This window comes from Lissotriton helveticus, chromosome 11, assembly GCF_964261635.1.
Source record: "Lissotriton helveticus chromosome 11, aLisHel1.1, whole genome shotgun sequence".
In the NCBI taxonomy this organism is placed as follows: domain Eukaryota; kingdom Metazoa; phylum Chordata; class Amphibia; order Caudata; family Salamandridae; genus Lissotriton; species Lissotriton helveticus.
Genome location: NC_136072.1, coordinates 1,008,263,930 through 1,008,276,376, shown reverse-complemented (window position 1 = coordinate 1,008,276,376; position 12,447 = coordinate 1,008,263,930). Strand labels below are relative to the sequence as shown.

Sequence of the window (12,447 nt, the reverse complement as noted above, 5' to 3'; positions counted from 1 at the left end):
TTGACAGAAGAAACCTAAGAGTCCTAAAGGGGTTGGTAAGTGAATTACACAGTGAGTTTACACAACCACACCACTTACTACACCCCTCACAGTTGTTTTTAGGTCTTGCTTACTTGACAGCTGTTGTTGCTGGTCTGTTGCAAGATATATTATCAGCTTACAGTAGGCTTAGATTCCGCCTATTTGTTACCATTGGTTGGCTTCATTGCCACTCCCATTGCTTGCTTCTTATTTGTTAGATTATGTGGACTTCGCTTCCTCTTCTTGTGTTTTTCCTTCCCTTGGAGCATGGACGCATTACTTGTGTCCTTCCACTGCTTATTTTCCATGCGCTACTTTTTCTATTTACTTAAGCACTTCAAAAGAGTGCATGAGATTTCCAGCTGTCTCCCTAGTGTAATTCTCTTCTCCCCGCTGCGCTCAGTGCTGTGCCCTCTCTCGCGGATGTATGACGGTACAACGTGTGCTTTTACAACATGTACCGTTACCACGCAGTTTTTACAACGCAAGTCGTTACAACGACTTGCATTGGGGGGCGCTTGATAGTGAATAGTTTAATTTACTAATCCAACTCCAGTCCCGGTGGATAGTAGGGAAGGAGTTGGATAGTAAATTAAACTATTCACTATCCTCCAGCGCCCTCCAGCGCAAGTCGTTGTAACGACTTGCGTTGTAAAACCTGCGTGGTAATGGTACCGCGTTGTAAAAGTTTTGTGGTAAAGGATGTTTCCCCTCTCTCGCTTGCCCATGTGCTTCTTTCTTCCCTCTCACATTGTTCTCTAGCAGGTTTACTTCTCCCCGATGCTCTCTCCCCATTAGTTTGCTTCCCTTCCCTCACCCTCCATGTTGCTTCCCCTCACCTTCGCCTGCATTGCTTGCCCCACCCTCTTGTTGCTTCCCCCACATATGTCTTTAGTGATTCTGCCCCCTCGCCCTCCATATTGCTTCTGTCCCTCCTGCTCCAGGTTGCTGTTTCTTTTAATGCTTCTCTTTTTGTATTAGATTCACAGAGAAGCTGGGTATGTGTGGAACTGCTCAGCAGGGGGCAAATAACCTGCATAACTTTTGGATCAACTTTGTCGGGAAGCTCCACTTCTAAAGGGGCAGAGCAGCACCAAGAGAGCTGGGATCTGCAATCATGGCCTGAGGCATCACTGCGAAGGAGGTCAGGCTCTTGACTTTCTTTCACTGAGTGCACAAATCTCCCCCCTGACACTTAACATCAGTTGTGCTCCTGCCCTGCCAGAGATGCTGCAACCTGAGTGCCACAGAAGAGCAAAAAGGTTGCTCTTCGTTTCTGCTGTGCAAGTTTTAGATATGTCTCCACAATTCTCCAACATCACAATTTTTAATTCTGGCCTACAAGACAGCTTTTAGCAGCCTGTAGGAAAAGCCTATTGTGGACCACAGTCCTTTAAGTGGGATGAGAAAGGTAGGGGGCATCTCTAAAACCGGTGTGGCCTAAGTAATTAGGGGCATGGCTTAAAACAGGGGAACTACAATCCTGTATTTTACACAGCATGCTGCCTGACCAGCATTTAGGTGTCTGGGAGTTTTCTGCCATTGCTTTCAGACATATCATACCAACATATGCATGAAATAAACCAGACCCTTATATTTGTGAGTGCTTGTGAGCAGTTTGATATGAATTAGTAACAGTGATTTTTTTGTTGTTGTTGTAATTACAAATTATACGTATTTGACCGTCACTATGTGCGCAGTGGGTAGAGGCCAAGGATTGGATGATCATGTCATCTGAACACTGCCATGGTCCACTGACTCACACTGCTGTCATCCTCAGCTCCAGAGATCTCAATCATGGCTCATTATGAGCACTTACCCACAGCAGGAACTCACCTGGACACCTTAATGCATCTCATCTCAAGTGTCACTGACAAGCCCTGGAGAGAAACATCTAACAACGCGGTGTTTACACCGCACGACCTTTACCATGCAGCCATTACAACGCAAGTCATTACTACGACTTGCGCTGGATGGCGCTCTTGGTTAAGGAATAGTTTGATTTTCTATTCCAACACCTTCCCTACTGTTACGTGGGCTGGAGTTGGAATAGAAAATTTAATTAATCCTCAATCCAGCACCCTCCAATGCAAGTCGCTGTAACGACTTGCGTTGTGAAAACCGCGTTGTAAAGTACCGCGATCAAAAAGATCGCGTTGTACTGACATACATCCACTCTGGAAAATCCAATTGCTCAGCCTTTTCAAGCTCAGGCCTCTTGGCTTTCCCAGTACTTAGTGCAATCAATTTAAATTCTGATACAAAACTGCACTAAAGCAAATTGAGTTTACACACATTAACAATTCATGGTCCTTACCTACGTAAAATATACAAAGTATACACAGTAACATACTGCCAAAACCATTGGCAAAGCCAATTGGCCACAAAGGTGTTACGAAACAACAACACAACACTCAACGTGTAACTCAAATCTCCAGGTCACTGTTTCACACAAGTGCTCAAAAATCTTTCCCATGAAGATAAGGTCTCCAGCTCGAAATGCATGCGAACCCGCAATTGAATGTGAATCAAAGTAATTGCTGAAAGCACTTCTGTAACATATGATTCAAACCTGCAACGCAAATTACATTGCACATGGATTGTGAAAACTAATGAAGTGTGAGCAAAAACTGATGACTCACTCACTTTTACAGGATCAGTACAGAATATAAAGAACAGATAGGAAATGTATCTCTGTGGTGCCCAGCCTTTTGGCTGACCAACTTTCGGTGAACTTTTTTACAGGGGTTTGTAATGTATGCTACCTAACAGTGTGTGGGAGGAGCAGCGTTCCAGCCACTGAGAAATATTCCCTTACAATCTATTAAAACTGTCTACAATCAGTAGGTGTGTTTGATTGAGGAGAGAAGTTTTCGGTTGTCGGTCTGATGCTACGTGTTGAAAGGACCCCATAACTGCTCACGATGCTCCAAATGAGGTAGAATTATACACATAGTCGACTAAAACTGCAGTAATTCTGTTCTGTTCTGAGCCTCTTTAACCCCATGGTTGCTGCCCGGTGCTCCATTAGTGGAAAAAAAATAAGCATAGATACCCAAATTATTATTTTTTCGGTGCCAACCACTGGTGGTGCTGAATGCCAGGATTCCTGCATACCAAGCATTACTACTTTTGATTCCACTGCATGGCTCTTCCTCCCCCCACCCTACACTTCCTATCACTTTACTTCACTTTGGAAGGATCAGTTTTATCCCAAATTTCTTTCTTTGTCACGGTTTGTCTGTCTTTCTCCTCCTCCTTCTTTCTTCCTTTTTTTCTCTCACTCTTGCCCACGGCCAAAGTCTGATGAAACAAAACAAGTCCCCCAATAATGAGGCAGTGCGGCCCACCTGCAGCCACCATTAGAAATGAAGCCGTGGCCATACCATCACATGTACGACTCTTAGGGCACATTGAAAGCTTGTTTGCATTAGCAGGCATGGGCAAACCAGTGGCTCAGCAGCAAATTATTGAATAACTACAAAGAAAAAAATCTATGTAGATCAAGCCTTACCTTTTTTGACTGGTGTCTGCGTAGGTTCCACCTTCCCTTTCAAACTGCTTTGTCTTTCGAACGATCTCTTCACGTCCGCGACTGTGGGCGATTTCTCCTCCTCTCCATTCTTCTTATTGTCATCCTTCTCATCTTGGACAGGGAATAACTCCTCGGATTTCTCTGCCCTCTCTTTAGTGGTATCCTGGAGCTCATCTTTACGTGGCCTTCGACTCAACTCAGGAACATAAATCTGGCATGTTTGTGAGGTCTCCAACTTCTCTGAGGTCTTGCTAGAGACGCCTACAATCATGCCTTGGGGGGCTTTGGGTAGGGCTGCTGAACTCCTGAAATGGTGCATCACTGTGTTGGTATAGAACTGAGTGGCTTGTCCTCTCACCTGCATTTGTTCATCAACATCTTCGATTCGCTCCTGAGAAAAAGTTGCGCCGTTTGACTCCGCAAGGGCATTTGACTCGCTCACGTGTTCTTCAGTTTGTTCAGGCTCAGTCACTTCAGTTGCACATTTGGAAGCTTGATGAAAGTTGCCTGACTGGTTCATGCACTCACTTCTTTGCTCCAGGGCAGGTTGCTTGCTGTTTTCTGTATGTAGATCCTCATGCTGTTTGTATGGTGCATGCTCTTCACCAACTTCGTCTCCTCCAAGGTGCATGGTGCTGTGAAAAATGTGCTTGGTGAATGCAGTCTGCAGGTTCATGGTTAGTTTGCTGGCTTGTCTGCTTTCCACGCTGCTCTCCGAGTCAGAGCGGCTTATTTGCCTTGTTATGGCTCCTTGCAGATGTGTTATCACGGTGTCTAGGCCTGCTTGATCGCCTTGTTTTCCCTTCTCTTCCTGATAGCTTTCCTTCAGTTGACCTTGCTGGCTGTACTCCGTGACTGGGCCGCCTGGAGCTATATCTGCGGAGTGGTTGACCTTAGGCTGTGAAGACTGTTGTTGTGTTTCGTTTTCTGGATCTGATGCGTTGAATCCACTCTCCTCAATTCTGTAAATGATAGGGTGCACCTTTCGGCTTCTTGCGTCCTCCTGCGAACATTGACTTTCAAGTTTGACCCGTAGGACCCTAACAGGGGCCACTGGTTCTAGGCATTCATCGAGGTTCTCCTCAAGGCCCAGGCCATCTCCTTGAGACCCTGCTGCACCTGCCATCTCCCTCAGACCTTTGTCTTCATGTGTTGGGCTCATGTCAGAGCTGTGTGTCAATGCATGCACATTGTAGCCATCCTCACTCACGTCATGTATTCCTCTTTCCAGTTCCAGTTCCTCCAGCCCAGCCTGCCTCCTGTGCCATAAAATATATTCTTCATGCTTCCTCCGTGCTCTTTTCAAGCCCTCTGGATTACCTCTTCCTTTCAGTTTACCTTTCTTGTCTGACAAACACTCCAAGTTCACTGTTGCAGTCACTTCCCTTCCGGAACAATCCATACTTAGGCATCGGATGGGCTGTTCTGAAGCTGAATTGTCAGTATTTCCGGCACTGGACGCCGCAGCCAACTGCAAAAAGTTTTGTTTTCCTTTACCCTCGAGTCAGGGAAACTCAAGTGTAGAGGCATGATCGGTCATTGTGCCCAAATTAGCCGGTTACCTCGCAGCTGCTGTTTATCCGAAGTTCATTCCTAATCAGTCCGTGCAGTTATTTGCAGGTGGGTGGGTCTGCCGTCCGCTGTCGGACAGCGCTTTGATCTCCAGTGCCCATGGGTCCGGTGCCCCCCTGCCGTTGCCCGGGCTGCCTCCGCCGCTTTCCGTAGTTGGTAAGGTTTTGTCTCCTGGGATCAGCCGCGCGGTGCCACCTCCCCCCGGGCTTCACGAGAGCCTTGTAAACCTTTCATTAGTTGGCTGGTTGTCAGCATCTGCAGAAGGGGGTGGCAGCCGCATTGGCATTGACCGGGGGAGTTGCCGGTCGCGAGCCCTGCGCGTGAGTGACGCTCGGCGCGTGGAGCCCGCGCGCCGCAGAGCCGGCGACGCACAGCGCAGAGACCTCGTTCCTCAGGAGTGTGCAGGAACACGCTGCTGTTTCGTCCATTACAGCCTCATGAAAATATTTAAGAGATAAACAATGTGAAGCGTCAGGCACAGAAATACATTTTCGCCGGGAAGACAAGCAGTACCAGGGATCGTGCTAAAATACAGGCACGTTTGGAAGAACATCAGAACAAGAATCCTCGTGCTCTCCTCGAGGCATCCACTGAATAACCTTTACAAAGGGAGGTGATAAAACATCTCTCAAGAAAGGGCACAGGGTAACGACGGTGCTCTGCATTTACTCCTGCATTGCTATATTGGCCACATGACAGTTGTACCAATCAATGCCACTACCACCTTTCACCTCTATTCAACAGTCCATCGCCTGACCTGCCCCAAAATCAGAACTGATGCATTCGCCCGGGCAGTAGAGTGCACCCTATGCAGCAATATTCAGGGGCTCATTTACAAGAGGCCTGCACCGGCGGAGCGCCACCTTCATTAAAGCTCCGGTGCCCACGCCTCTCAATTATATCTATGGGGCGCCGTAATGACACCCTGCGTGGCTTTGCATGGCCTCATAGATATGGATTAAAAGGAGTAATGGAGGAAAGGCAGCATTGCCTTACTCTGCGTTAAGGAGAAATTCCATCAGGGGCGGCTCCTGTGTAATGGCGGAGGAACATCGCCCCACAACCCGTGCCAGCGGACGATAAATACAATTATAATACCACAATTTTATTGCATTTTATTTATGCTGTCTGTCTGAGCCCCGCAATAAGTATGGGCCCTGCCAGGCATATTAGGGAGGAGGAATAGACTGCACTTATAAGTGCGCATGTGTGTTTGGCTGACCATCCTAAGCCAGCCAAACACACATGCCCACATATGTTTCTCCAACTCAGCTGTATTACACAGCAGGGTTGGAGAAAAAGCACAGGCTCTAATGCCCCATCTGAGAGGCAAACGAGGCGGCTCAGACTAATCCTGGCGCGGCTCTCATGTGAGAGCAGAGTCTGGATTGGGTGTAGAGCCTGTGCCCAGAGGGCCAATCGACATCCAGCCAACAAGAGAAGCAGTGAGGCAGGCGGGATCAGAGCAGCAGGTGTGTCTTTTTTAGTTTTATTTTATTCCCCCCCAACATGCCGCGCTCTCCACCCACTGACGCCCTACCTCTTTATGTACCAACACCCATGGTTTTTAACACTGCTCCAGATTTACAAAATCACGTAAACCTGGGGCAGCGCCAAGACCTTATGCCTCCCAAGGGCTGGCGCAATAAGGAGAAATGTTTTCATTTCTCCTCGTTTTTGCCACTTACCATGTTTGCTGCTGCAGCACACATATAATGAGAAAAACACCTCCATGCACAAAAGCAATCCTGCCAACAAAGCAAACACCTTTGCACCATGGTGCAATAGTGCCTACGTTGCCTGCAAATTGTGTGCGGGCGCTGACTGCACCTTATCTTGTAATACAGTGCATTCCTGCCCTTTCAAATTGGTGTAGGCCAGCCCAGCAAAAAGTTTTGCGGCACTGCCCTAGGCCAATTCTTTGTAAATGAGGCCCTCGGTTTATAAAACGAGCAAAGGGGAAATTCACCTTGTATAAAAGTGTATTAGAAAATCAAAGAAATACACTTTGACCTTCACAAGCCAAGTCGAATCATCTGGAGCTGAAAGTTAAAAGGCAAATTTTGCCAAAGAGAAACACAATTCCCATCCGTATTTCTGTGATTTATCAAACTAATGGTTGTAAACATCCTCACAAAGTATAAATGACTATCAGAAAAGTACAACAATTACAGAACCACCCTGCATGAAGACCCATAGTCTTTTCAGAATACATTACTGAACAGGTCACCCATCCACACACCACCATATATGTATTAGTGCTTTAACATGCCCACTTCTAGCCCAAAAACAACTACAACACACACAAAACTCCAAAGAACAACGAGCAAGGTGCATGGGCACACACAAGAACACCCTGCATCGAAAACAGTTTTGCCTTAACCGTGCCCCTCTATCAGCAATGGCCTAACATGAACACTGTCCCGATCTACTATCTGCCAACGTGGCCTGGGATCAAACCTTAACACAGCGCCCTCAGGATGCTTCTTCTATTCTGGATAGCTGTGATAAGTAGCCCCTGTTTCCTAGTATTAAAAAATGAAGTTCAGTGGAAAGAGGAAATCTGGCTTCTGGTTCTATGTAGTGGTCTGACCATACAAACTGCCTCGTTATTACTGAAGGCGGTAGGATTGCTTGCAATTAAAAATCTATAAATGTAGGTTACTGGGGGAGAATAGGGCCCTGGAAAGTGTGGGCCCTGGAAAGTGTGGGCCCTGGTACGTAATGTCCCCTTTCCCGTAGTGATCTTGTAGATCAGACTGAAGGCATCCTCTAAATAACTTTTCCAAAGGGACAAGATAAAGTATCCCACAAGACAGGGTACAGTGTAATTACTGTGTGCTGCATTTACTCCTGCATTGCTTCATTGGCCACGTTACAGTTGTACCAACCAATGCCAGCTACCACCTTTCACTTCTATTCAAAAGTTCATCGCCTAACCTGCCCCCAAATCAGAGCTGATGAATTCGCCCGGGCAGTAGAGTGCACTCTATGCAGCAACATTCAGGGGCTCATTTACAAGAGGCCTGCACCAACGGAGCACCACTTTTTTTGAGGCTCTGGTGCCGCAGGCCTCACAATTATATCTATGAGGCGACGCAAAGCCACCCTGCGTGGCTTTGCATGGCCCCATAGATATGGAGGAAGGCAAGGCAGCGCAAAGCAATGCATTGCCTAACTCTGCGTCAAGGAGACGTTCCATGGGTGTTGCGGTGGGTGTTCCCACGCAACACCCATGGTTTTTGGCACTGCCCCAGATTTAAACAATCACCTAAACCTGGGGCAGCACAAACATCGTATGCCTCCCCAGAGCAGGCATAACAAGGAGAAATGTTTTAATTCCTCCTCGTTTTTACCTCTTTCCATGTGTGCTGCATTCTACCTTTGTGACAGAACGCCTACTAGCGACCTGCACACGTGCTCTAGAAGCAGGGGCGTAATGTAACGAGATTTGAGGGGCATGAACCTCAAATTTATGAACTAAAAAAGCAGTGAACTGTGAAGGAGTGAGATGACCAAGGATCGGGATGGACAGTTTCCATGAGGAACAGGGTCAATAATGATTTGTATTCGGTGGACCTATATCTAGAGTGACACAGTGGGTGAACAACAATGGATTGGAATGCAACCCGAGCGATTAACACTGGTTATACTAATTGCGAGCATTTACCCCATCACCCTATCACCTTTTGGGTGTTTGATTGCCAATTATATGCATGGAAAACTGAGACTGGCAAAGCTTTCCAACACTACTACTGCCCATTTCGTGAATTCAAATAGTAGTACATTTGCACCCATTCAAGAAGTAGTTCCATAGGTGCAGAGTTACTGTTTTTTGGTATACTAGTGAGTATATATTTGTCACGATATCACTGAGACGAGGCTTTGAAGAAAGCAGGTCCACGAAAGAATAGGATCATACGTAGTGATTTATTCAATTTAGGGGATCGGGTGTAGAAGAAAAAAACAAGGAGGATTAGTGTTCATCCACTCTGGGCTTCTTATGAAGTCTTCAACTGTCAGCGGTGTTCCAAGAGGGGGGGTTCCGGATACGTCTCCGAATCTCGGGCTCAGGAGAGAAGAGAAAAGAAACACCCCAAGTTACTGGTGGGGCTCTGGGACATGATTTGGTAACAAGAAGGGAAGGGAGTGTGGCGACCACCGGGGACCGTCCCCCGTTGCAGACACTTCCTAGCTATGCTGAGTGAAAGGGTAGTGAGACAAACGGAGAACGCAAAGACTTGTGGGACTTACGGAGTAGATCGGTGAGAGGACCTGCCAGGTTAGCAAACTGGGGAATAAATCGGCGGTAATAACCCACTAGGCCTAAGAAGGCACGGAGATCCTTTTTAGTGGCAGGGTAGGGTATGGCACTAATAGCCTGTACTTTTTCAATCTGCGGCTCAATGTGGCCTTCTCCCAGAAGATAGCCGAGATATTTGACCTTTCTGAAGGCAACTCGGGATTTTTTTGCGTTAATGTGGAGATTGGCAGACTGTAGGCTGGTAAGTATCTTCCCCAAGTGTACAAGGTGGTCCTCCCAGGCCTTACTGAACACTACAATGTCGTCCAAATAGGCCGAGGCATAGTCTACATGAGGGGATAACACAGTGTCCATGACCCTTTGGAAGGTTGCTGGGGCCCCATGCAGACCAAAGGGGAGGACCGTAAAGTGGTAGTGACCTGAAGGGGTAGAGAAGGCTGTCTTTTCTCTATCCGCGGGGGATAGAGGTATTTGCCAATACCCCTTGGTGAGGTCGATAGTTGTGATATATCGGGCCTCACCAAGACGCTCAAGTAGTTCATCAACCCTCGGTAACGGATACGCGTCTTGTTTTGACACTCGATTGACAGCTCGGAAGTCTATGCAAAATGGATGCTGCCGTCCGGTTTCGGCACAAGGACCACTGGCGAGCACCAGTTGCTGTGGGAGGGCACTATTATCCCTGCCTGTAACATGCTTTCTACCTCCTTCTGAAAGGCTAGGCGCCTAGCCTCAGGAATGCGGTACGGCTTTTGTTTTACGATGACTCCGGGAGGGGTTGGGATGGTGTGTTCGGCCAGTGGTGTCCTTCCCGATTGGTCCGAAAAGATCTCGGAATGGCGAAGGAGGAGAGACAGAACCTCTTCTTTCTGCTTCTATGAGAGATCTGGGTTAATCGGGGTGTCTCTGACGGTGTGTGGTGTTGTCGGTTTGGTGGAGATGTTATTAATTGTTTGTGGGGGTTTACCAAGCCATTTCTTTAGAATGTTTATGTGATACATCTGGCTTTTTCCACCAGCCAATTGTAGCACATAGGTGGTACGCCCTATCTTCCTGATAATCTTAAAGGGTCCCTGCCACTCCTTTTTCAACTTATGTGTAGAGGTGGGTAGTAAGACTAACACCCAATCCCCCACACTGAATTCTCTCCACTTCTTACCTCGATCGTAAAAGGTCTTATGTTTTGCTTGGGCGATGGCCAAGTGGTCATGAGCAAGGGTTCGTAACTTGTGAAGCCGTGTTTGTAACTGACGAGTGTAGTCTAACAAGGCTTCGGCTTCATGAGCTCCCTCGGTTTCCCAACTGTCTTTTGTGATCTCTAATAAGGTTCTTGGCTTCCGTCCGAACAAAAGTTCAAACGGAGACGTGCCCAGACTAGATTGTGTCTGACTGCGGAGCACAAAAAGGGCAAGAGGTAAAAGCTGGTCCCAATTTTTTCCATCCCCAGACAGTAGTTTTTTTAGTGTTAGTTTCAGGGAGCCGTTGTAGCGCTCAACCAACCCATCTGTCTGGGGATGATATACGGATGTTTTGATGTGTTTAATCTTTAATTGCTCACATACCTGTTGCATTAACCGAGATACAAAAGGGGTGCCCTGATCGGTGACAATCTCTCGAGGGAATCCCATGCGAGAAAAGACCTCTACCAGTCTCTGGGCAATGGCTGAAGAGGTAGCCGCTCTTAGAGGAAAGGCCTCCGGATGACGCGTAGCGTAATCAACCAATACTAGGGCGTACTGGTGTCCTCTTCCAGATTTGGGCAAGGGACCTATCAGGTCCATTCCTAGTCTATCGAAGGGAGTACCTATGATAGGTAAGGGATTCAAGGGGACTTGAGGGGGAGTGTAGGGATTGCGTTTTTGGCATATCTTGCATTCCTGACAGTATTTCTGCACTTGGGCGTATATGCCAGGCCAAAAGAAATGACGTAATATTGCCTGACCTGTCTTCTCTGCTCCGGAATGGCCAGCTAACAAATGTGCATGAGCAAAGAAGAGGATCTGATCACGGAATCCTGTAGGTACCAGCAATTGGGGTTCGGCATCTGCTTTGGCCAATCTATAGAGGAGCCCGTTCTTCTCAAGAAATGTGGGATATGTTTTTGTTAGGGACGTCTGAGCAGCCCGGGCGGTTTGCCATGCATTCGTAAGACTTGCATCGTTTAGTTGGGCCGTTCGGAAATGGGTGTCTCTAGCCCAGGGTTCTGAGGACAGAAAGGAGTCGTGTGTTTTTCGCAGGTGTTGCAGTGCGTCTAGAATGAGTGCGTTAAAGGAAGGATTGTCCACCCCTATGATAACCGGCTCGGGAAGATCGGACATAACCTCAACTACTACTTCAGTCCCCTTCCCTGTGGTACTGTAGAGGGTGACCTTAGCTACAGGATACTCTTTGACGTCTCCATGGACACAGCGGATATGGACAGACCGTCCAGGTATAAGACAGGAAGGTGTCACTAACTCTTGTCGCACCACCGAGTGCTTGCAACCGGAGTCCAACAGAGCCCTAATGGATACCCCATTTAAAGTCACACTCACATAGAAGACAGTTCCCGTTTCCTGTGCGTAAAGAATGGATCGTGGGGCATAGCTCACATCCATAGGTTCATCTTCCTTTTCCTTTTTCTTCCTGCAGTATCGGGCTATGTGGCCCCACTCTCCACAGTCGTAACACTGGGGCCCCGACACGCTAGGAACATCCGGTCATTGAAAACGAGGACGAGGTGGTTCGGCTGTCTGTTTCTGTGGTTTCTTCTCTCCCTTCAAAGGCGTCAGGCTCTTCGTTGTTTTTTCAGGCTCCTTGACATAGGGTCTACCCTGTGCTCGGGCTTAGCTGGTGGCCATCTCTATGGCGTGTTCCAAAGTCAGGCCAGCATGTTGTTTGAGCCATCGTTGGGTGCTATAGGGGAGAGCCTCAAGGAATTGCTCTAAGTAGATCTTGTTCATGACGTCGTCCATGTTGCCTTCTTGGGGTTTTAACCACAAATCGGCGGCTTCCTTGAGTTTGAAGAATAAGGTTTTGGGTAGGTCTCCGGGGGTCCCTCTTTCCTGGCGAAACC

At 47.6% G+C, this 12,447-nt stretch overlaps 1 protein-coding gene across 1 annotated transcript in view; it reads right to left on the bottom strand.

The window, feature by feature from the left end:
• Window positions 1–5,529, bottom strand: part of CORO1C (coronin 1C) — a 444,982-nt gene extending 439,453 nt beyond the window's left edge. The window contains exon 1 of the mRNA XM_078667404.1: window positions 3,536–5,529. Within this exon, the coding sequence (XP_078523530.1) occupies window positions 3,536–4,958 (1,423 nt within the window). The 5' untranslated portion in view covers window positions 4,959–5,529. The remainder of the gene's footprint in view (window positions 1–3,535) is intronic.
• Between the last annotated feature and the right edge of the window lie 6,918 nt (window positions 5,530–12,447).